Here is a 27071-nt window from a genome sequence, read left to right on the forward strand (position 1 = left end):
GATGAGGCAACATGAGTGTAGTGAATGAAATGATCTTCATTAGAACTGGAGCAGATTCATTTCAAACCTTCACTGGGGTATCTGTTCTTACTATCAATAAATTGAATTTTTATAGTCAAATAAGCTACATTTACTTACAAAATATTTTACTTTATGATTGCCCTCAGCTTAAGTGGGACAGAATAGCACCCAGTATATTACAATAACTAGTAAGCTCTTAGGGAGTAATACGCACTTCGAAAAAAAGGTGTCACAAAATTTTAACCCAAAAGAACTAATGTTGTGTAGGTCAACAGCGCACCATTTATAAACTATGGAAACTTGCTGCCATGCACTTCGATTGACTGCGGGATTGCCCTGTTGCTGGTGGTCTGGAGAATGCATAACTGTGAATGCTTTGCCTGCCAGAGATCACAACGTATCCAAGGCATCCCACACACTCGATGGTACTGTGCCAGCTTTCCACTCTGGGGGCCTCAGGACAAATCCACCAAGGTCCCAACACATCCATTGCAGTTTCATGATAAGACGTTCTGGGAACAAACCCATCAACAGCTGTTAGTTCATGTACAGAAAGCCTTTTACAAATTGTGTCGGCACTGAAAAGAGCCTTTTTTGTAGCTAGGATACTGTTTACCAAAGCAGGTGCTCAAACTGGCGACCCTCTGAAGTGGCACAAGCTTGGTAACGTCGAACGGTGTTTTGCCGAACTCTTTCAAAGATTCCTGGCATTGCCCTGATGTGATTGGTGGCAAGCTGAATGTGATATATTAATTCATCTTCATTTGTAGGTGGTTCACGTCCAGGTGGGTGAACTAGAACCTTGAAGGATCCCCATAGGAAAAAGTCTGATGGCGTGAGATCTGGTCGTCAGGGCCATGTCCTACAAGCACCTCTGCCATTGAACTGGCCGTCGAAGAGTTCATTTAAATATATGCACACAGCACGACTGTTATGTGCAGATGCCCCATCATGCTGCAACCACATGCGTAGTCAGATGTCCAGGGGAACGTCTTCCAGCAGGCTGGGTAGAGTTTCTTACTAAAAATCAATGCAATTGGCCCCAGTAAGTTGAGGAGGTAGATGGACCGGCCAAATCAGATGGTTGCCCACAATGACTACCTAAATGTTAAATGAAAATCGTTCCTGGTTTCCCTGGGCGCATGTGACATGAGGATTTCCCCTTGCCCAGTAATGAACATTTTGAGTGTTGTAAAGGCCATCTTGACAGAAGGTGCACTCGTCGGTAAACAACACAATGGCGGGGAAGTCAGGACCTCGTGCAACACTTCACAGAAACCACCGGAAAAACCCTAGGCTGTGATCATAGTCTGCCACAGGATTTAGGTCTTTGACAGGGTGGAAACTAAATGGATGCTGGCCATACTTACTCAGAACCTCCCAGACTAACTGATGAGTGTCCACCAAGTTGTGTCCAACCACTCGCAGACTTGTCGTAGGTGCTTCCTTGAAGTGCTTGAGAACAGTCTCTTCAAATGCAGCATCCTATCATGTTCGAGGTCTTCCAGCATCATCACGATATACCACTAATGAGTATGTTTCACTAAGTTGCTGGTTAATTGCTGTAAACGCCCGGGGATGTGGGTGGCGTCTTGCTGCATACCGTTCCTCACACAACTGTCGAGCTTCATGCGCATTACCACTGGCTAGTCCATAGACAAAACTCATATCTCATTCTTCCTCAAATCAATACTGTGCTGCCATTCTTACTGCATGACTAAATCACAGGTGATGTTTGTGTGCTCTGAAGCGAAGCTTACGTGTGAATGCCTCTGATGTGAGGTGGAGACAAACAACAAGATCAATTCGACATGTGTGTATCACATGGTGGCAGTGACGGGGCGAGGGTTGTTTGTATGTGTGAACCGACAACCATAGCACTGCCCGTCAACCGATGAACAGCAACAGGGCAATCCCACAGCCAATTGGAGAATGTGGTGCCAAGTTTCCATAGTTTAAAAAGGATGCATTGTCGACCTACACAACATTAGTAATTTTGGTTCCTATTGGCATCAGCTATCTAGGGTTAAAATTTTGTGACACAATTTTTCTCCATCCTGCTGAAATTATCAAGAAACTGCTTACTAGACAATGGACTTATTTTGCCTGAGTCATGATCATGGCAAAGAAGTCAAAACAAGATCCGAGGGATCATCATATGGACAATCTTCTGGGAGAGTGTGCCAAACAGTGAGAATAGCTGCATAGTTACTTTTACATGGCACTGTGAAATATATGCTGAAGAAAACAAAGGTTTTTTAGTGAACTACTAAATGACGTACATTAAACTCAAGATATCCCAGAGATGAGAAGACTAACCTGAAATGTGTGTGCAGAATCATTTTGAAAACCAGGTTAATATTTTAAGAAGATTATATGCTAAAAAATCAAATTTTTCAGATGTAATATCAATATCAATGCTCCTCCACCTCCTCCTCCACCACCACCACCGCTTAAACTTCCCACCAATGTCTGAGGCATATTAGTTCTTCTCATGACAACTGATTGCTTCTTATTTCCATACTGATTATCATTCATTTTTGCCTTTTGTCAATTTGTGTCCAAGTCAACAATGCCATTATCTTCATCACTTGAGTCTTCACTATCACTAATGACATCGAAACTTCTTTCAGCTGCCAGAAAATGATTCTTTGTAGTTGTAGCTGTGTTGCTACATTCTGGTTTATTTCTTTTGGGGATTACACAATTACAATTAGTTCTTTCTTCTTCTAAACGTGGCTGATTTCCAGTACTTTTAGTGTAACATTTTTCATTTATAGCATTGTTAGAACCAAGTCCATGAACCGTATCTGTGAACTTATTGTTGGCAGGTAAAGGTGAAAATGCAGAATTCCTCTTTTGAGTTTTGTTTCTGAATTCCTCACAACTACTTTCTTGTGATGATTGTCCAGGGGCTTTTGGGAGGAGGAACAGCTGTCTAAAATAGCTGCATTGTCATTTCCCTTCCACTGAAAATCTTGTGGTTCTCCTGATTATCAGACAGAAAACAAAAAAAAAAAAGATTAAAACTGAAGTGATTATAATGAAGTAGTCAACTTAAGGCATGAATGTAAAACAATCAAAAAGAAATAAAATAATTAATTATTGGAATTATCATATCATTTACAATGTGATATAAATATTTATGTACAAGAATTGGTTCAAATGGCTCTGAGCACTATGGGACTCAACTGCTGTGGTCATAAGTCCCCTAGAACTTAGAACTACTTAAACCTAACTAACCTAAGGACATCACACACATCCATGCCCGAGGCAGGATTCGAACCTGCGACCGTAGTGGTCGTGCGGTTCCAGACTGTAGCGCCTTTAACCGCTCGTCCACTCCGGCCGGCTGTACAAGAATTAAATGATAAACAAGCAAATCTGTGAAACTAAAGCTCTTAACTGGTAACTAAGTCAGTTAAATGAGTTTAAAATGAACTAACACAACACAAAATCTGGCAGAAAAAGAAAGCAAGCTTTCTCAGAATCTACATAAAGATAACCACTAACCATATAGGTAAGGTACTGAATAGACAACATGCACATACAACGAGACTGGAAATGTTGTTGTGTTTTTGGACAATGTTCTTCTTAGCTTTCAATGTTCTCCTTCTAAGCTGATGAAAAACACAGACCAACTGACTCAAACATGCACAGCTACGTTGACCCAATTGATTACATAGCCCTAGGGCAGCAGCCCAATGGTGTGAGGAGTTCTGTTGGATGGAGAGGGTGAGAGGAGCAGTGAGGGTGAAAGGCAGTGAGAGGAAAAGGCAACAATGGAAAGAGATAGGTATGCAGAAACAGAAGACCCACCCATGAGCAGACACCACAGTTTGTGCAATAACCAAGAAGTCAAGCCTGTTGCGCTCAGCAACATGTTCTGCTACTGGATAGTCAATTTTGCTGTTTGTTATAATTTTAGATTGGTTATTATTCAAGTGTCAAGTTTACATAAAAATCTGTACCAAAGTCACAGCTGAGTTGGTATACAAGTGTGTGTGTGTTGGGGTTTATGGGCGCTCAACATCGAGGTCATCAGCGCCCTTTTGTATACAATATGACTGCTTTCACAGATGACCCTGTCTCTGATAGGGTAGCATATTCTACAGCTACACTCTGCGGACCACTGTGAAGAGCACTGAACTATATAAGCTTTTTCCTATTCCATTCCCACATGGAGCACAGGAAGAATGATTGTTCACAAGCCTCTGTGTGTGCAGCAATAAATTTAATCTTGTCATCACAATACCTATGGGAGCAATCTGTAGGAGTTTGTAGCATATTTGAAAGAGTCAAAATTGATAGCAATTCTAGAAACTTTGTTAGAAGACTCTCAGGACTCTACGGCTGCCAGTTCACTTCTTTCAAAATCCATAACTTTCTTCTGTGGATCAAACAAACCTGTGACCATTCATAAAACAAGCATGTGACCATTCATGCTGCCCTTCTCTGTATGCATTCAATATCCCCTACTAGTCCTAATTGGTAAGGGTCCCACACAAGCAATATTCTAAGATGGGTCACACGATTGATTTTTAATCTACCTCCTTTGTAAACTAATTGCATTTTCCTACTATTCTATCAAAAAACTGAAGTTTGCTACCTGCTTTACCTACGACCGACCTTATGTCATTTTCCCTTTCATGTCCTACGAAGTGTTACACTTGGGTATTTGTGTGAGTTTACCAATTTCAACTATGATTCACTGATATTATTTTCATCTTATACTATATTACTTTTTTATTTTTTATTTTGTGAAGTGCACAATTTTACATTTCCGAACATTTGAAGAAAGTTGTCAATCATTGCACCACTCTGAAATCTTATCATGGCCTCAGTGAATATTTTTGCAGTTTCCTTCAAACTGTATTTCATTGTAGATAACTGCATCATTGAAAAAAGTTAAGTTTCTATTAATATTGTCTGCAAGGTCATAAATATGCAACACGGACAGCAAGGGACCCAACACACTTCCCTGGGGTACATCCAAAGTTACTTAAGTTCTATATATGTCAATAGTTCTCTATCCAAGATAACATGCTGCATCCTTCTTACTAAGAAATCTTCAATCCAGTCACAAATTTTGCCTGGTACACCACTCGATAGTACTTTTGTCGAGAAATGTACGTGTGATATTGAATCAAATGCTTTTTGGAAATCAAGAAATACTGTACCTTTGATGGCTTTTAGAACGTTGCATGAGAAAAGCATGTGATGATTTTCACATGATTATGTTTTCCAAATTCATTCTAATTAGCATGGAGGAGGTTGTTCTGTTCAACAGCTCTTATACGTGGGTTCAGAATATGTTGTAAGTTTCTGCTACAAATCAATGTTCAGGATACTGGACAGTAATTTTGTGGATCACTTCTGCTAACTTTCTTATAGACAAGTGTAACCTATGCTTTCTTCCAGCTACTGGGTATGGTTTTTTGTCTGAGAGAACTACTATAGGTTGTAGTAACAGAGGGACTACCTCAGATGAAAATTGGGCAGAATTTGAAAGGTACTCAACCGAGCCCTGGAGCTTTGTTCAAATTTAATGATTTCAGCTGTTTCTCAATGTCACTGAAACTAATACCATTTCACTCATCTCTTCTGTGGTATAAAGATTTAATTGGTGCAATACTCCTGAATTTGCTTTTGTAAATGAACATTTGAAAACAAGAGTTAAGAATTTTTGCTTTTGCATTACTACTCTCGATTTCAGTTCTCATCTAGTCTGCAAGTGACTGGATGCTAACTTTTCTGATACTAAAAGCCCTTACCTATGAGTATATTCCATATTTCATTTAGCATTTCTATCTGCAGCCCTATGGCTTCTTTTACACATATTATCCAGTAGTCTGTTTCTTTAAAAGATTCTTTACAGTGACTGTATACCATAGAGGATCTCTTACATCATGAACTGTTATACTGGGTATATAACTTTCCAATGTACAGTCAACTATTCTTTTAAACTTGAGCCATAATTCCTCTACATGTCCCTGTACTATGCTTAAAGGTTCCAGTTCCTCACTGAGATATGATACTACTGCCTCTCTGTCTACTGAACATATAGGAAAAGATAGATTGCTACGTATCGTAAAAATGACATGTTAAGTTGCAGACAGTCACAATTAAAAGATATGTAAATTAAAGGGGTATCACTGCTGTTAGCTGCAGTGAAACATTAAGCAGAATCAGCGGTGATATTCATCATTTCAGAGCACTATTAAACGAAGGCAGATGCTGAGCTAAAAATGTGGTTAAGTTGTTTTAGTCTAGAGTAACAATGGGAGCATTCCACAGCAACTGGTTCAGTGGAGTGGTTCAAGGATTAGGGCCATATGTGGATATGCAACAGGAGATATACTTGTAGACTAGGTTTGCAATGGAGTGACTGTGAAGGTTCTGCCAGCATACCATAGGGGCGCATTGCCTGTCACTCCAGGTATGATATCAACATGTGGTCATGTTCTATGGTAAAGGATGGCTGCTAACAGAATAAAGTACTGTTGATGGTTTGTAGTCTCAATGACAGAGGTTCTCATAGAGCCATCGGAGAGATGGAGATTGTTGTCCAGTACAGTGGCATGCCAAGTTAAAGAGGACCGTGTGAACAGAAGAGGAGAGAAAGTCTGGATCCTGTGGAAGAATGAGGATATAGTGTCTTGCCCAGATCAGATCAGATCAGATCAGATCAGATCATAATGATATCATCAACAAAGACAGACATGACAAGGGCATAGGATTTTTGGATGGCTAGTAAGGCTTCCTTTAATGACCCATAAACAGACTGGTATGTTTTAGACTGGTAGCATTTTATCTTTTCTGTGGTTTCCTTAAATTACACTGACTGACCACATTAAGGGGTGCTGTCAGAGTGGTACATGCTTCAGCGGCAACTTCTCAACTACCAAAAGTACTGCATGTCAAAGCATGTCAACGATGATCTGAGCGTTTTATAAGTAACACAGTATCGAGTGTTACCGAGTGGCAGATTTTGATTTCACAGGTATGTGCTTTTGAACAAAGGGGCTTTACACTGAAGTGACAAAAGTAATGGGATAGCAATATGCACAAATACAGATGGCAGTAGTGTTGTGTACAAAAGGTATAAATGGACAGTGCACTGGTGAAGCTGCCACTTGAACTCAGATGATTTATGTCAAAAGGTGTCCAATGAGATCAGGGCTACAGGAGATGAATTAACAGACTTTAGATGTGGAGTGGTAGTTGGATACTCCATTTTGGAAATAATTACATAATTCAATTTTCTGAAATCCACAGTGTCGAGACTGTGCTGAGAATACAGAATTTCAGGCATTACCTCTCAATGAGCACAATGCACTGGCCAACTGCCTTCACTTAACAATTGAGAGCAGTGATGTTTGAACAGAGCTGTCAGTGCCCACAGACTAGTGACACTACGAGAAATTACCACAGAAATGAATGTGGGATGTACGATAAACATACGCATTAGGGCGGTATAGCAAAATTTGGCATTAATGGACTCTCACAGCAGATGACCAACATGAGTGCCTTTGCTAATGCCACAAAATGTGGCTTGTGAAGACACTGGTTAGACCCTAAATGACTGGAAAACTGTGGCATAATCAGACGAGGCCCAATTTCAGTTGGTACAAACTGGTGGCAGGATTCAAGTGTGGTGCAGACCCCATGAAGTTGTGGACCTGAGTCAGCAACGAGGCACTGTGCAAGCTGGTAGTGGCTCCATAATGGTGTGGGCTGTGTTTACATGGAATGGACTGGGCCCTCTGGCCCAACTGAATTGATCATTGGCTGGAAACGGTTATGTTCGGCTATTTGGAGAACATTTGCAGCCATTAATGGACTTCATGTTCTCAAACAACAATGGAATTTTTATGGATGACAATTCACCATGTCAATGGGCCACAATCATTCTGTACAATTCGAGTAAACAATCTGGCCACACAGGGCACCCAACAAGAATCCCATTGAACATTTATGGGACATAATGGAGAGGTCAGTTCATGCACAAAATCCTGCACCGGCAAAATGTTCACAATTATGGATGGCTATAGCAGCAGAATACTTCAATATTTCTGCAGAGGACTTCCAATGACTTCTCAAGTCTGTGCCACATTGAACTACTGCATTACACCAGGCAAAAGGAGGTCTGGCACAATATTAGAAGGTCTCCTAAGTCTTTTGTCACCTCAGTGTATTTTGGTTATTGTGCAGTTTCTGTTCACCCTAATCTTCCATCCTACAACTCTTTATTTACACAATCCCTTCAACAACAAGTTTCATAAACAAGGCATAAAGTAATAAGCACCCAACCATTTTCTCTTTTCTAGTTATAAAGTTCTTCACTAGTCATATTTCTTGCTGACTCACTGCTGGACTTAGTTCCTTATTCAATTAGTCTCCTGATTTTCAATAAACTCCCTTGTAACACCAAAATTTACAGGCTGTAATATTTTTTTCTGATTTTCCATCATACATGCTGTGCTCTAAATAGACTTTAATTAATCTTTGTCTGATTTCTTCATATGGGGAAGCATTTAAATGGTGTTCCATTTTTATCTTATGCGACCAAATTGCTTAGGTCATCAGTCCCTATGGTGTTCCATAATTCTACATAATATGATCAGCAATATTCATCCACAATTTGGTATGCCTGTTTAACAATCATCCTAAAACATTAAGGAAGAAGAGTTGAAAGAATTACCATCCTTTCTCATAACTGATCTTTGGACAGCTGAGTAAAGGACTCTGAAGTGACTAGGGGGCAATGAATGAGACAACACTTTTAGCCATGCTTTGATTATGTTAATCTTTCAATCTGATTCAAACAGAATACTTTCCATCATATTTATGGTAATGCTATCACACGAAAACATCTTCAAAGATTTTTTTATATCTGTTGGGCACACTGTGAGAAAAATGAGAAATGTTTTGTCATACCAATATGCAAAAATACTAAGACAATGAAGAGTCAAGGTAAAACCACATCCTTAGGTAACAAACAAAATACCTAGAGATACAGGTCCAATTGCAGTCTGGACACTTGTTAAATATCTTGGAAGAACACTTGCTGAGTAGTTTGTAACTCGAGTCATATGACTGAAAGGTGGAAAGCTTTTCTAGAAATATTCATTTTCCTATAGCTGCCCTTACAATATTCATAGACTTAAAAATATTTATAAGTAAAATTGTAGTATTAACAGACAACCTGTTTCATTAATATAATCAGTATATAATATAAAAGGAAATGTGAGTTGTAACACAGTTTTATACAAAGAACAGTCAAGGGCAAGATGCAGAATTTCACTCAATCAACCAATTGTTTAATGTTCAATTAATGAGGGTATTTGAGATACAGGACAGAGTCGATTGGGGGAAAACCAGCCAATCTCCAGAAAACACAGAACAGAAAAATCTGGGTGGCTGGACAGTGATTTGCACCACCTCATTCAGCAATTCCAGTGCACAAAATACTGTGAAATGGTGAATAATGCTATCAAACAAGATAAAACTATGCATCACATGAGAGAACAGCAAACTCACTGAATAAAATTACAACTTTAACGTATGTCAAGAAACAACTATTACAACAGAAATAGGGCATTCAGGGTATTACTATGGGGAAATTGAAAATTTACGCAATCCAGAAAACATTTCATAACCACTATTTTTCATTACTTTGCAAGTAAAATCAAGCTTTTACTGACAAACATGTAGAACTTTTGAAATATTGTTTTCTAAGTCAGTTGCATCACATGCAGCAACAACAACCAAAGAAACAAACAGAGGAAACTGAATCAATTATTGAAACAAGTAAAGACTCATACATACAACAAAATATCATGTAAAACTATGTTGTTGTTGTGGTCTTCAGTCCTGAGACTGGTTTGATGCAGCTCTCCAAACTACCCTATCCTGCGCCAAGTTTCTTCATCTCCCAGTACCTACTGCAACCTACATCCTTCTGAATCTGCTTAGTGTATTCATCTCTTGGTCTCCCTCTATGATTTTTACCATCCACGCTACCCTCCACTGCTAAATTTGTGATCCCTTGGTGCCTCAGAACATGTCCTACCAACCGGTCCCTTCTTCTCGTCAAGTTGTGCCACAAACTCCTCTTCTCCCCAATTCTATTCAATACCTCCTCATTAGTTATGTGATCTAACCATCTAATCTTCAGCATTCTTCTGTAGCACCACATTTCGAAAGCTTCTATTCTCTTCCTGTCCAAACTATTTATCGTCCATGTTTCACTTCCATACATGGCTACACTCCATACGAATACTTTCAGAAACGACTTCCCGACACTTAAATCTATACTCGATGTTAACAAATTTCTCTTCTTCAGAAATGCTTTCCTTGCCATTGCCAGTCTACATTTTATATTTTCTCTACTTCGACCATCATCAGTTATTTTGCTCCCCAAATAGCAAAACTCCTTTACTACTTTAAGTGTCTCATTTCCTAATCTGATTCCCTCAGCATCACCCGACTTAATTCGACTACATTCCATTATCCTCGTTTTGCTTTTGTTGATATTCATCTTGTATCCTCCTTTCAAGACATTGTCCATTACATTCAACTGCTCTTCCAAGTCCTTTGCTGTCTCTGTCATCGGCGAACCTCAAAGTTTTTATTACTTCTCCATGGATTTTAATACCTACTCCAGACTTTTCTTTTGTTTCCTTTACTGCTTGCTCAATATACAGATTGAATAACATTGGGGAGAGGCTACAACCCTGTCTCACTCCCTTCCAAACCACTGCTTCCCTTTCATGCCCCTCGACTCTTATAACTGCCATCTGGTTTCTGTGCAAATTGTATATAGCCTTTTGCTTCCTGTATTTTACCCCTGCCACCTTTAGAATTTGAAAGAGAGTATTCCAGTCAACATTGTCAAAAGCTTTCTCTAAGTCTAAAAATGCTAGAAACGTAGGTTTTCCTTTCCTTAATCTTTCTTCTAAGATACGTCGTAAGGTCAGTATTGCCTCACGTGTTCCAATATTTCTACAGAATCCATACTGATCTTCCCCAATGTCGGCTTCTACCAGTTTTTCCATTCGTCTGTAAAGAATTCGTGTTAGTATTTTGCAGCTGTGACTTATTAAACTGATAGTTCGGTAATTTTCACATCTGTCAACACCTGCTTTCTTTGGGATTGGAATTATTATATTCTTCTTGAAGTCTGAGGGTACTTCGCCTGTCTCATACATCTTCCTCACCAGATGATAGAGTTTTGTCAGCACTGGCTCTCCCAAGACCGTCAGTAGATCTAATGGAATGTTGTCTACTCCCGGGGCCTTGTTTTGTCTCAGGTCTTTCAGTGCTCTGACAAACTCTTCATGCAGTGTGGTATCTCCCATTTCATCTTCATCTACATTCTCTTCCATTTCTATAATATTGCCCTCAAGTACATCGCCCTTGTATAGACCCTCTATATACTCCTTCCATCTTTCTGCTTCCCCTTCTTTGGTTAGAACTGGGTTTCCATCTGAGCTCTTGATATTCAGACAAGTGGTTCTCTTTTCTCCAAAGGTCCCTTTAATTTTCCTGTAGGCAGTATCTATCTTACCCCTAGTGAGATAAGCCTCTACATCCTTACATTTATCCTCTGGCCATCCCTGCTTAGCCATTTTGCACTTCCTGTCGATCTCATTTTTGAGACGTTTGTATTCCTTTTTGCCTGCTTCATTTACTGCATTTTTATATTTTCTCCTTTCATCAATTAAATTCAATATTTCTTTTGTTACCCAAGGGTTTCTGCTAGCCCTCGTCTTTTTACCTATTTGATCCTCTGCTGCCTTCACTATTTCATCCCTCACAGCTACCCATTCTTCTTCTACTGTATTTCTTCCCCCCATTCCTGTCAATTGTTCTCTTACGCTCTCCCTGAAACTCTGTACAACCTCTGGTTCTTTCAGTTTATCCAGGTCCCATCTCCTTAAATTCCCACATTTTAGCAGTTTCTTCAGTTTTAATCTACAGTTCATAAGCAACAGATTGTGGTCAGAGTCCACATCTATGCCTGGAAATGTCTTACAATTTAAAACCTTGTTCCTAAATCTCTGTCTTACCATTATATAATCTATCTGATACCTTTCAGTATCTCCGGGATTCTTCCATGTATACAATCTCCTTTTATGATTCTTGAACCAAGTGTTAGCTATGATTATGTTATGCTCTGTGCAAAATTCTATCAGGCGGCTTCCTCTTTCATTTCTTCCCCCCAATCCATATTCACCTACTATGTTTCCTTCTCTCCCTTTTCCTACTCTCGAATTCCAGTCACCCATGACTATTAAATTTTCGTCTCCCTTCACTACCTGTATAATTTCTTTTATCTCATCATACATTTCATAAATTTCTACATCATCTGCAGAGCTAGTTGGCATATAAACTTGTACTACTGTAGTAGGTATGGGCTTTGTGTTTATCTTGGCCACAATAATGCATTCTCTATGCTGTCTGTAGCAGCTTACCCACACGCCTATTTTTTTATTCATTATTAAACCTACTCCTGCATTACCTCTATTCGATTTTGTATTTATAACCCTGTATTCACTTGACCAAAAGTCTTGTTCCTCCTGCCAGCGAACTTCACTAATTCCTACTATATCTAACCTTAACCTATCCATTTCCCTTCTTAAAATTTCTAACCTACCTGCTCGATTAAGGGATCTGACATTCCAAGCTTCGATCTGTAGAATGCCAGTTTTCTTTCTCCTGATAACAACGTCCTCTTGAGTAGTCCCCGCCCGGTGATCCGAATGGGGGACTATTTTACCTCCGGAATATTTTACACAAGAGGATGCCATCATCATTTAACCATACAGTAAAGCTGCATGCCCTCGGGAAAAATTATGGCAGTAGTTTGCCCTTGCTTTCAGCCGTTCGCAGTACCAGCACAGCAAGGCCGTTTTGGTTATTGTTACAAGGCCAGATCAGTCAATCATCCATACTGTTGCCCCTGCAACTACTGAAAAGGCTGCTGCCCCTCTTCAGGAACCACACGTTTGTCTGGCCTCTCAACAGATAACCCTCTGTTGTGGTTGCACCTACGGTACGGCCATCTGTATCGCTGAGGCACGCAAGCCTCCCCACCAACGGCAAGGTCTATTGTTCATGGGGGGGATGTAAAACTATAATAATGAAAATAATAATTTTTTGACAATATATTGTAGTCTTTCCTTCTCATCCCGGCCAGTAAGTCTTCCCTGACCTGGGGTTCTGGCTGATTTTTCTGAACTCTATCTCTTTTCCTAAACCTCACCAGGTCTTTTTCCTTCAGCCCTCTGCCTAAAGCTTGCATACATAATACCTTTCTTACGTGTGTTCCCCTGCTGCCTGCAGTAACAAGATTTTTTATCTATCCATTTATATTATGTATAATTATAAGTATCAGTACATAACACAACAATACTGTAATGCCCTCAGTAAATTTTGTGCATCACTGAATTAAAAGCAGCTCCACTATAGCCGTATGCAAGGCAAGCAGTCAAGCACAGAGGGGGTGACATGTAATTTCACAAGTGAGCCTGTCTGTACACTGTGGTGTAAGGCCACACAACAACAAACCAGCCTGCATAGTATTTTCACAGCACTGAGACACTGAGATGTCGATATGTATGTGCCTGGGAACAAAGCAACAGCACAATGAGAGTGTTATTAATTGCCATAAATACTCTATCTTTCTAACACAATTATGCACAGCCTGGCAGCACCTTCAACGACATCAGTTCGGTGCAATTATCCATCATATTACAGGCCAGCCAGCAGCCGATACCAATCTGGGCAGCCACCTCCACCAGACCAACTCACAGTTTTATGTCTGCACCTGTAGACTCGGAATGACACAACAGATGAGCCACCCCTAGGCTCTGAGCTCCAATGCATCACCAGACTTCTGCCTTGGAGGGCAGCAGTTCACAACCACGGAGGTATAGCAGCGATCATTACACATTAGGGTGAGTTTCTAAACCAGTAGCAGTGGCTGCCTATGAGAATTCAGTGGTTTATGCAACACTGGCACTGCTCACTAAGGGTCACATAATACTAACTTAGCCATGCACTGCCAAGTGAGGTAAACAGTGTCTGCAACATGAGACAAGGATATCAAACAGCCATCTTACCCCCGCAACCCTCCGACATCAATGGAAATGCCAGTAGACCACACACCTGAAGAGGGTAAATCTGGGAGCATCACAGCACTTTGACATTGCAGCTCATGGTTAAATAAATTATGTCGTATCTTGCAGCAGAGTTTTCCTAGTCGATCCTGGCCAGCACTATCATCTCCAGGTCCTATGTGCAATATGATTCAGGTGTTATCATTTACTGGACATTAGAATGTTTGTTACGGAGGGCGGAGGGGGGGGGGAGAATGATTTCATAAATGTTTGAAGGGATAATGCAATATCATTAAAAATGGAGTAACACGTCTCAGTGCACGTAACTGATCACTTGGCTTCATGAAGTGTGTGTGTGTGTGTGTGTGTGTGTGTGTGTGTGTGTGTGTGTGTGTGTGTGTGTGACTGATTAAGTAGTAAGTTGAGGGCATTAAGTATTTATTTTCTTTCAACAACCATTTGTTCATGTGAACAACACTACATGCTCGCATCACACAGAATATTACAGATTTATGTGGCAAACTGATCAGTTGTTTCTTTTGTATCTAACGCAAAGATAATAAAACTAATTCCAGCAAAGAGGTAAAAGAGAATGAGGGACACTATGGAATTATTATCTGTATGGTCACCATAAATAGTTCTGGGGCTAACACTTGGACAAAATTCAATAAGTTAAAATACAGCCATCATCCCAGTTCCTTAAACTCATGAACATTGACGTTGACTGTTGATATTGTAGCATAGACACAGTCCCTTTGACTGTTCAGAGATGTCACTAAACCCACCCAAAGATGTAAACAACCATGCATGAGCAGTGCCTATTAGATGGAGGAGGCCCGACAGCCGATCAGTTCCAGACATTCCACCAGGAAGGAGGTACATGGCTCGTGCTGTCTGTAGTTCAACAATGCCTAGACAGTCAATACCACAGTTTGATCATGTATGCATTGTTACTTTGGCCAGGAAGGGCTCTCAACAAGGGAAATGTCCAAGGGTCTTGGAGTGAACCAAAGTGATGTTGTTCGGACATGGAGGAGATACAGAGAGACAGGAACTGTGGATGACATTCCTCGCTCAGGCTGCCCAAGGGCTATTACTGCAGTGGATGACTGCTACCAAATGATTATGGCTCTGAGGAGCCCTGACAGCAATGCCACCATGTTGAATAATGCTTTTCAGGCAGCCACAGGACGTCATGTTACGACTCAAACACTGTGCAATAGGCTGCATGATGTGCAGCATTCACTCCCAACATCTATGGCGAAGTCCATCATTGCAACCACGACACCATGCAGAACAGTACAGATGGGCCCAACAACATGCTGAATGGACCGCTCAGGATTGGCATCACCTTCTCTTCACCGACGAGTGTTGCATATGCCTTTAACCAGTCAATCACCGGAGACGTGTTTGGAGGCAGCCCAGTCAGTCTGAACACCTTAGACACACTGTCCAGCAAGTGCAGCAAGGTGGAGGTTCCCTGCTGAGTTTGGGTGGCATTATGTGGGGCTGGTGAACGCTGCTGGTGGTCATGGAAGGTGCTGTAATGACTGTACGATACATGAATGGCATCCTCTGACTGATAGCGCAACCATATTGGCAGCATATTTATTTATTTATTTATTTATTTATTTATTTATTTATTGTTCCGTGGGACCAAATTAAGGAGAAATCTCCATGGTCATGGAACGAGTCAATACATGAAATTATAACACGATATTAGAAACAGATAAAATGAAATATAGAAAAAAAAAACATATTCAGGTGACAAGTTTAAATGAAGACAATCAACAATGTAACACTGGAATTTGCTTAATTTTTTAGCTCTTCCAGGAGCTCCTCGACAGAATAGAAGGAGTGAGCCATGAGGAAACTCTTCAGTTTAGACTTAAAAGAGTTTGGGCTACTGCTAAGATTTTTGAGTTCTTGTGGTAGCTTATTGAAAATGGATGCAGCAGAATACTGCACTCCTTTCTGCACAAGAGTCAAGGAACTGCATTCTACATGCAGATTTGATTTCTGCCTAGTATTAACTGAGTGAAAGCTGCTAACTCTTGGGAATAGGCTAATATTGCTAACAACAAACGACATTAAAGAAAATATATACTGTGAGGGCAATGTCAGAATTCCCAGATTTTTGAATAGGGGTCGACAAGAGGTTCTCGAACTTACACCACATATAGCTCGAACAGCCCGTTTTTGAGCCAAAAATACCCTTTTTGAATCAGAAGAATTACCCCAAAAAATAATACCATACGACATAAGCGTATGAAAACATGCGAAGTAGACTACTTTTCGTGTTGAAGTGTCACTTATTTCAGATACTGTTCTAATGGTAAATAAAGCAGCATTTAGTTTCTGAACAAGATCCTGAACATGGGCTTTCCACAACAGCTTACTATCTATCCGTACGCCTAGGAACTTGAACTGTTCCGTCTCGCTTATAACATGCCCATTCTGTCTGATTAAAATGTCAGTTCTTGTTGAATTGTGAGTTAGAAACTATAAAAACTGAGTCTTACTGTGATTTAGCATCAAATTATTTTCCACAAGCCACGAACTTATTTCATGAACTAAATTATTTGTTACTGTTTCAATATTACACACAAGATCCTTCACTATCAAGCTGGTGTCATCAGCAAACAGAAATATTTTTGAATCACCTGTAATACTAGAAGGCATATCATTTATATAAATAAGAAACAGCAGTGGCCCCAGCACCGACCCTTGGGGAACGCCCCACTTAACAGTGCCCCATTGGGACTGAACATCACTACCACTCTCAATATTGCGGATAATTACCCTCTGCTTTCTGTTCTTAAAGTAAGAGGCGAACCAATTGTAAGCTACTCCCCTTACTCCATAATGGTCCAACTTCTGCAGTAATATTTTGTGGTCAACACAGTCAAAAGCCTTTGTTAAATCAGAGAAAACACCTAGCGTTCGCAACCTTTTATTTAATCCGTCGAAAACCTCACAGAGAAAAGAGAATATAGCATTTTCAGTTGTTAAACCATTTCTAAAACCAAACTGAACATTTGACAGCAAATTATGTGAATTTAAATGCTCCAGTAACCTTGTATATACAACCTTCTCGATAACTTTAGCAAACACCGATGGCATAGAAATAGGTCTAAAATTGTCAACATTATCAATGTCTCCCTTTTTATAAAGTGGCTTCACTACCAAGTATTTTAATCGATCAGGAAACCGACCACTCCTAAAGGAAAAGTTACAGATATGGCTAAGTACTGGGCTAACATACATAGAACAATACTTCAGTATTCTGCTAGATACCCCGTCATATCCATGAGAGTTCTTGGTCTTTAGTGATTTAATTATTAACTCAATCTCCCTCTTGTCAGTATCATGGAGGAGCATTTCAGGTAACAGTCTCGGAACACTTTTTTCTAAGAGCGCTATATGATTCCCTGTTGGAATTAGGTTTCTATTTAGTTCACCTGCTATATTCAGAAAGTGATTATTAAATACTGTACATATATGCGACTTATCAGTAACACGGACATTCCCACTACGCACTGATTCTATATCCTCGACCTGTCTCTGCAGACCAGCAACTTCCTTTACGACTGACCATATGGTTTTAATTTTATCCTGAGACTTAGCTATATTGGTAAGGCATTCATCTTCCAGGACAACAAATTGCTGTATGGTGGTATAACATGCAATGTGTAGTTTTCATAAGCAATAAAAAGGGCAGAAATGATGTTTATCTTGATCTCTATTCCAATTTTCTGTACAGGTTCCAGAATTCTCGGAACCGAAGTGATGCAAAACTTTTTTTGATGTTTGTAATTCCTAAATTAAATTATAAAAAATAAAACTGAACGAATTCCTAAATAAATATATCCACTGTTCTGTTCTCTCTCTCTGTTCATGCTTGTATGACATTGCACTTCATAACATCATTACATCGCAAGTCAAAGCCAACACCTCATACAGTATGTTCAAGCAACCCAAAGCAACACGTATACATGCACAGCTACACTGTCCTTGGCAGCTCCATATTCTTACCTCAGCAGTGTAGTTTCTTTACTCCTTCCATTATTGCACTATTTTCCAGTATTGGAGAGTGTTAGAAATCATTTTAGTGATTTATGTGCCAAACACTGTGCTGAGAGGTGACAAAGTAGTGAGAAGTGGCACAGACCCAATGTGTTTCACTATTGATGTTTGGTCAATTGTCATGAAATCACTAGATTTAAACAAATATCGAAGCCTTGTTGACAATAAAAGTTGAACACAACCAAAACAAGAGTAAAGAGAGAAAATGAATTCAAAAATAAAATTCCAAATATCAATTTGGTGAAAAATCCTAAGATATTTATGACTTAACACACCACCATTTCTGCCATATGCTTCCATGGTGTTGTTGCAAGTCTTTTAACGTTACCTATCCATTATCTACAAGTTCAGCATCTCTGTTCTTAGTCTAGCAGAGTCCGGCAAGTAGCTTGCTCAGTCCACCTGCAATCAAATTGTGTGGCTACAAGTCCTGTCCAACTCAATTTCATTTTTGTTAGCATTATCAAATTAATCTTCCACTGAAGTCTGTTCCCTGAGCCATTGGTATGTTTTTTCTTATCTTATAGTAATTCCCAATGTGTATCTCCTTATTGCTCGATGGACCACCCTCGAGCGTTTGAAAGGTTTTTTAATTCAATGGCCATGTGCCACTGCTTTATGACAAAACTGGTAACAAACACTGACTGTAAACTTTAATTTCAAACATGTCACAATTTTTAATGTATTTAGGAGCAAAATACAAAACAGGGACTCAGTCTTTTCTGTTTGTCTTCAGCCCATCCAGCTGTAGTCAAGAAGTGATCTGAATAGGAAAACTAAACTGTTCTACGGCTCAGCTGTCAACTTGCACCGTTTTCTATTACATGTTTTGTAGGTCTACTTCTAAACTTACTGTATTAAGTTTTTTCATTAGTTATTGAACTCTACCTGCACTACACATTAACAGTGATTCTGTACTATCTTGTGTCTATTTTTTTAGTTACAAACTAGTCTGCAATGCTTCAATGGATGTGGCACTACAATCCTGCAGACAAAGAGAACATTGCAGTGGAAAACAGACAACTTGAAAAGCAGAGAGAAGATGAAGTAAAGCTATTATGGTGGTCAAATGTAGACTATAACAAATACTGCATTCTAGAAATGATCACTGGTCTTGAAAATGTGCTTGTGTTAACTCTGATACAGATCATTTTTAAAAGGTTTGTTCTGTATCTTTGCTAACTTACCCTAACTGCAGTAGACCGTTCTCATACATGAAATGTGAATGTTGATTGTGAAAGAACTTTTCAGCAATAATATTTGGCATACAAGGTGAGGAGAAGTGACTGAACAGTTCTTGATCAACAGAGGGAATCTAGTGTCTGTACTCAATCTTGCAAAGGAGAAGGTGCAGGATAGGGTTCACTGATTTGGCTGAAGTTTTTTGAGTAGTAGCATGTGGATGTCCCTTACAGGTGCCTAAAATATCAAAGGATATTCCTCTCATACTGTCATGCCCTTGACCAATATGAAGAAAGTCAATGATTTTGCTGATGCTCGTCCAAAATGGAAATTCCTGTTATTAAAAATAACATAGTTGCATTCAACAGCTATGAAACATACGAAGGGTTTCAGGGTGCAATGGGCTGCTATGAACAGCTGATGAAGAGAACATTACAACAATGGGCAATAGCAATGCAAGGAGAGGGAAAAAATTTAACAGTGGGAATCAAACCAGAGAGAGAGAGAGAGAGAGAGAGAGAGAGAGAGAGAGAGAGAGAGAGACCAACCACATACCTCTTCATAATGATCTTGTTTGTTAGGTTCAGTGTATAATGTCATATCTCCGTTATTTACTATGAAATTATCATTCATAATTTCAGTAACCTGCTCTGCAATTGCTTGACCCCTAGCTATTTCTACAGGACTCACATAGACAGAAAGATTGTTGGTGATCACACCTTTTTCTTCATAAATTGAGAAAGTGTCATGAAAAGTTGTAGTTTTGATGTTTCCACCCATAACATCACTGGTAGAAGATTCTTGTTGGGTTTCCATTTTCCATTAAAATAATAACTTTTTATGAAAATCACTGCAAACACAACGCAAGACAGCATTCATAACTGTAGAGACCATTACAAAAATGTCAGGCAACAGATACAGCAACGACAAACTGTACGGGATTTGAAACAGCTGCCAGAGCCATGTGCTGTGACCCATAGAAAAGAAACAAACAGGAAGGGTAAAGTGAGGATATGACAACAGAATATTGCTACTGAAGGACAGTTGAAATCACAAACCATCAGAAATGTATCATTTAAAATAATTATTCTTTAAATATATTAATTAATTAAAGTAATCATAACTAAATTTAATATATCAAACAAGGAAACTTCAGGTCAGAATATCAACAATGTAGGAAAAGATAGATTGCTACTTATTGTAAAGGTGAAACATTGTGTTGCAGACAGGTACAATTAAAAGACACTTACACATAAGCTTTCAGACACCATCTTCATCAGAAAAAGATGAAGGGTATAGGTGAAAGTATACTGTTACATTTAAAGCATTAATTTTAAACAATGAAAACTCCAGGCTGGAATATCAACAATATAACGAAAGGACAGAATGCTATTTACTGTAAAGATGATGCATTAAGTTGCAAACAGGCATAACTACATGACATTTACACATTAGCTTTCAACAACAGTCCTTGTCTGAAAAGTAAACACACACACACACACACACATTCATTCACACAAGTAGGCACACCTGATGCCCACATCTTGACTGCCATCCGTGGCAGCTCCTGCCAGAATGCAACTGTCACGTAGAAGAGAGAAGCAGCAGTCTGGAGGGGGCAGGGAAAGGGAAGTGAAAGAGATAGCAGTGTACATGTGGGAGGAGAGATAAGCCTGTCTGGCAGGCCATGCAGAGGACTAGGCTAGTGGCAAGTGTTGCTTTGGGAGGCTGTGAGGCAGGGAGTTGGGTGGAAACATGGAGCAAAAAGGGAGAGAAGTGGGGAATGGGAAAGATGGGTGGGTGTGTTGGCAGAGGGTGCCAAACAAAGAGGTTGGGAGACAAGAATAGGGATGAGGTGACAGAATTGAGTAGGTGAAAACTGTTAGATGGAGGGTGTGGGAACGGTATGTTGCCACAGGGTTAGGTCGGAATAACTTCAGGTGCAGAGAATGTGTTGTAAGGATACTCCCATCTGTGCTCTTCAGAAAAGCTGGTGGTGGAGGGGAGGATCCAGATAGCTTGGGTTGTGAAGCAGCCATGAAACTCAAGCACGTTATGTTCAGCTGCGTGTTGCGCCACAGAGAGCTCTACTTTGCTCTCGGCCACAATTTGGCGGTGGCCATTCATCCTGGTGGCCAGCTGGTTGGCAACTACAACAATATAAAAAGCTCTGCAACAATCACAGCAGAGCTCGTATATGATGGTGGCTGCTGTCACAGCAAGGCAGCCTCTGAAGGGATATGATAAGCCTGTGACAGGACTACAATAGGAAGTGCTGGGTGAGGGACTGGGCAGCTCTTGCACCTGAGCCTCCCACAGGGATGTGATTGGGATTGAGAGTGGTACAGGAATGGACTATAATGCTGAGGAGGTTGGGTGTGTGATGGAACACTACTTTCAATGAGGTTTGAAGTATCTTGGGTTGGATGTACATCATTAATCATTAATTTTATGTATATAAATGAACTGTTTAAACATATTTACATTTTACAATTAATAGATTAACATTGTGAGGTCCTTTGATATAGCTTATGTTGATATCCCCCTCACCCATCCACCCACCCCCAAAATACAAAATATAGTAGTCTCCTTAGTGTTATTTGAGAGGAATAGGCAATGTGCCATTACCAGATTTCACCATCTTCCTTCATTTTCAGACTCATCCATGATAATGCAAGGCATAAACACAAATAATACAGGACAACAAAGAAAAAAAAAAGAATCCTAGACTAATGCAGGATAAAATTTCAGTTTGAATAAGTGACTGTATTAGTTACAAGATACAACTAGTTTTCAAAGAAAAAAGAAGATGAAACTACAAAGTCTTCTCCTCCCCCCCCCCATCCTCCTCCCACTGTCAGAGCCTTTTAACCATACACTGTATTTGTAAAATATGGGTAGAAACAGATGAAGCATGTTTCTTTGCTATGATAAGTCTGTACATGTTATCTGTCTTTACTGGAGATAGCACCTCTCTTTTCTTCATCAAATAATTACAAAAAGAGATCATGTTTCTTTCAAGCACAGGTTAGTACTTGATTCACAAAGAGGCTTAACATACCTGCTTTTAAAAACATGATCCACTTTCTTCTTAACAGTTCCCAGTCTTTAGGGAATCCACAAGCAAATCTGTTTTTAATGAAGTGTGGTAAATCTAGAACAGAAGCCAAAATGGAAATGTCAATGATTGTTTTTCAGATATTTTTATATAAAAAACCTGATTAATGTACTAATGGCAAAAATTCTGACAATTTCTTTCACTGAAATCAAACATATCGGGTTATTACAAATTAAAAACAGTATAAGTTGTGGGAATACAACACTTCTGCATGAAAAGCTTAAAGCAAACAGAAAAAAGGCAAATAAGAATATCACAAAAAGAGCTTACCAGTTAGACTAGTTTAGTTCAGAGCTAGGTACCATCAGTTTGATTAAAAGTTGCTAACAAGGGGCTCTTGAGGCTTGGGGCAGGAATACTCACATTAGTTGGTTGGTTGGATTTCATCACAATTTCAAGGGTTACATGGTGCTTTTGTGCCTGAAGAATTCTCTCATAGATTTTACAGATGTGAGGCAGCAGAGGGAGTGGGGCTGAAGGGGGGGGGGGGTGAGGGGGAGTCAGGAGCTTCCAGGATTATTAACTGGCTTTCCTTGTTTTAAGATTGCTATTACCCATGTCTGCTTCCAGATGTTAATGTGTTGGTTGAAGATGAAGCAATTTACAACGAGTTCAAGCACCCATTGTTATATTTTAGCTCCAAAACACTTAATTTGTTGTACTAGAATATCATATAAGTCTTTGAGCCTTCTTCACTTTGCTCCTGTTAAGTGCCCTGTTTGGCTCTTCTGTACTGAAGGAGTTCCAAGTATTAGTATTTCTTCTTCTTCTTCTTCATTGTTCCTATATATTTTGAAGTATAATTTGGAGGATTTCAGTCTAGGTGTGCTGTTTTCCAGGAGAGCCTGGCTATTTGGCTGGCAGTGGTAGGAACATCCTCCTGCAGCGTATGAAGTGTTGCAGTTGAGATATCTCAAAGATTCAATTGCTCTTCCCATTTACAGTTCTTCCATTGCCTTTCTAATACAACTTGCTGTTTTGGCAATCTGTACTGAGTTGATTAACAGTTAGCTAGTACTACCTGTATGCACAAAGTGGTTAGCTTTAAATAGTTATACATATCTTTGTAGCTTGTGTTCCATTTCTCATGATAAACCCTTGAGCTAATTGCACCTACAGCCTCTTGGAATGGACTGTCTTAGAACTTTGTTGCTGGTGTTATTTCAGTACTATTTTATCTATTATGCTATGGAACATCTTCTGGTTTGCTTTCTGGATTTTATACCTGCGTGAAAATCTGACATTTGCAGATGAACATGTACATTACTTGAAAAATATTTTTCCTGTTTTGGTTGTTTGATATAGATGTGCAACATATTTTATGCTCCAAGTTGTAATCTCTTCAACATCTCGGATTTTTAAATGACACAGGGAGTTTGACACTGTCAATCAGTTGTAAGTGGTTTGTTTCAATCCACTGAATAATGACCTCCCCATTGTTATTATCTTCGGAGTGGCCCCTTAAGTTTCTGTAACTGCTCAATCCAGAACTAATGGCAGACAAAATTAACTGAATGTTAAGTCGTTGATGTTGTTACCAGAGAAATACATACCTGCTTCATTTTCAATAATATCTTAAGTAAATCTTCCAGAGATCTGCAAAAGGTATGACCCTACAAGCCATCAAGTTTCTATTCTGATAGGTTCATGAGGACAGAGTTATCTCTATACATTCCCATTTTATAAACTCCATACAACACTGTTTAATGTATACATGATTATTTCTAGCTGTTATGAAAAGAATGTTGGGTGGGGGGCTATGCTCAGTGCCTACATTTGAGGCTCTGACATAAATGTTCAGCTCGAATTTTCAATGGTCATAGTATGAGAAATTCCACGTTTGTGCAGGAATTTGAAAATACAAGACAAAAGTACTTTTCTGAAACTCTTCAGCTGATACTGCACTGATAGTGGTGACTTACTACTGTATACTCTATTCTAGAAAAGTATACACAGCAGACTATTTCAATTTCTTTTCCTTTGCCAACTGCTGAAACAGGAACAATCGGATTGACAAATTCACACAAATAGATGATGTATCTACAGTGTTTGCTCAATTATGAAGATAAAATAGGAGAAGGCAAAGAAAACATGGACCACAGCGTACATATTTACTTTGTGCTACACTTTGTTCATCATACGACCAAACTTGATGCAAACAAATACAAACGCGATGATTAGTCTGCAGCCATAGAACATGTACACTGGTTTTCTTACTCTCTTGGAAGCAGGTCCTACTTACGTATTAGATATCCTATTGCTAGGTTACTGTAAATGAAACTTCAAAATCTTCTGTTGTATTAACTGCCATCAACACACAAGGATGGCTTGAAAAGTTCTTGGAACGGAACAGAAAAAAGTACTTATATCACCAAAACTATTTTTATTTTTCAATGTACTCTCCTTGTAGATTAATGCACTTGGTCCAAAAATGTTCCAGTGCCTGGATCACCTCTCAAAAATGAGTTTCCTCAGGCCTGCAAAATAGATGTCAACTCTGGCTATCAGTTCTTCATTTGAAGTAAAACTTCGTGCTCCAAGAAAAATTTTCACTTTTGGGAAGAGATGGAAGTCTGATGAAGCAATATCAGGTGAATAAGGCAGGTGTGGCAACAATTCATACCTCAGTTCATGTGATTTTGCCCTGGCAACGGCACGTGTGCGGGCGCGCATTGTATTGATGGAAGATGACTTTCCCTTACTGAACCTAGCCTTTTTTGCAAAACTTTTATTGCAATTTGCCCAGGAGGTTAGCATAGTATTCTCCAGTAATTGTTTGCCCAGTGGGTAGATAATCTACAAACAGAATTCCCCTTCCCGGTGAAGCGATAGTCTTTGCTTTCTTTGCTGGTGGAGAATCAACGTGTTTTCACTGCTTTGACTGCTGTTTTGTCTCTGGGGTATAGTAGTGCACCAGAGTTCCATCTGTGGTCACAAACCGGTGCAAGAAATCTTTTTCATTTCTGCTAAAACAGGCCAAACATTCTTCCAATATGTCCATTCTCATGCATTTTTGAACCACCATCAAGAGTCGCAGCACCCATCTTGCAGATAATTTTTTCATTTCTAATTATTCAATTATTATGTGATACACCCTTTCAGATGACATTTGGCAAGGACAAGCAATTTCACACACTTTCAATCGGCGATCCTCGATGACCATTTTGTGCACTTTTGGAATGATTTCTGGAGTAGTGACACATCTTGGATGACCACTGCGCAGATCATCATCTAAGCTCTCCTGACAAAATTTAAATTCATTTGTCCACAGTTTAATATAAAGGAGCAGAGGCTGCCCCCCCACCCACCTTCCTGCCCCCCACCATGTATTCTGGAAATCAGCATGAATGTTGTTTCCTTTCATACCTTTCTTTATGAAATACTTAATCACTACTTAAATCTTGATTTTTTTCTATCTTCACAAATCACTACGTGGAAACAACAACAAAGCCACATCACTGCCACAGCTCTCTTCCAAAAGCACTGATGTGGCATGTGTTTACATGCAACAGTACAATGAATATCATGTAAACAACTCGTTGGGCTAGCGGTGACCTCTCGTAATGATTCTGAGAAATTTGCATGCACGCCACCCTCATATTTCTTAAATACAACTCAGCTCTGTAGTTTTTATTGCAAAAATTGTGTACCACCACAGTCTCTGTACACACTAGTTGTACTCTAATTGTTGTTCTGTTAATACACACATCAAAAAAAGTTTTGCATCACCTTGGTTCTGAGAGTTATGGAACCAGCACAGAAAATTGGAATAGAGATCAACATAAACATCATTTCCGCCCTTTTTATTGCTCATGAAAACCACACGTTGCTCATTGTATCATCATACAGCGAGACCTTCAGAGGTGGTGGTCCTGACTGCTGTACACATTGGTACCTCTAACACCCAGTAGCACGTCCTCTTGCATTGATGCATGCCTGTATTCGTCATTGCATACTATCCACAGGTTCATCAAGGCACTGTTGGTCCATATTGTACCTCTCCTCAACAGCAATTCGGCATAGATCCCTCAGAGTAGTTGGTGGGTCATGTTGTCCATAAATCCCGTGTCTTGTTCAATAGGGTTCATGTCTGAAGAACATGCTGACCACTCTAGTCAAGCAGTGTCATTATCCTGAAGGAAGTCATTCACAAGATGTGCACAATAGGGGCGTAAATTGTCATCCATGAAGATTAATTCCTTGCCAATAAGCTGCTAATATTGTTGCACTGTGGGTCGGAGGATGGCATTCACGTATCATACAGTCATTATGGCGTCTTCCATGACCACCAGAGGAGTACGTCGGCCACACATAATGCCACCCCAAAAGTTCAGGGACCTCCACCTCGCTGGACAGTATGTCTAAGGCATTCAACCTAATCGGATAGCCTCAAAACAGGCCTTCAATAGTTGTCTCGCTGAAAGCATATGCAACACTCAATGGTGAAAAGAATGTAATGACAATCCTGAGCGGTCCATTCGGCATGCTGTACCGCGATGCGTGGTGTCATGGTTGCAAAAATGGACCTTGCCATGGAC

General features: G+C 39.7%; 1 protein-coding gene across 1 annotated transcript in view; it reads right to left on the minus strand.

The window, feature by feature from the left end:
• Positions 1-2795: 2795 nt before the first annotated feature.
• The window catches only part of LOC126212601 (uncharacterized), a 178784-nt gene continuing 154508 nt past the window's right edge, over positions 2796-27071 (minus strand). Inside the window, exons 6-7 of the mRNA XM_049940029.1 lie at positions 22477-22569; positions 2796-3010 (exon numbers count right to left, since the gene is read on the minus strand). Of these exons, the coding sequence (XP_049795986.1) occupies positions 2796-3010; positions 22477-22569 (308 nt within the window). The remainder of the gene's footprint in view (positions 3011-22476; positions 22570-27071) is intronic.

This window comes from Schistocerca nitens, chromosome 11 (assembly GCF_023898315.1).
Source record: "Schistocerca nitens isolate TAMUIC-IGC-003100 chromosome 11, iqSchNite1.1, whole genome shotgun sequence".
NCBI lineage: Eukaryota > Metazoa > Arthropoda > Insecta > Orthoptera > Acrididae > Schistocerca > Schistocerca nitens.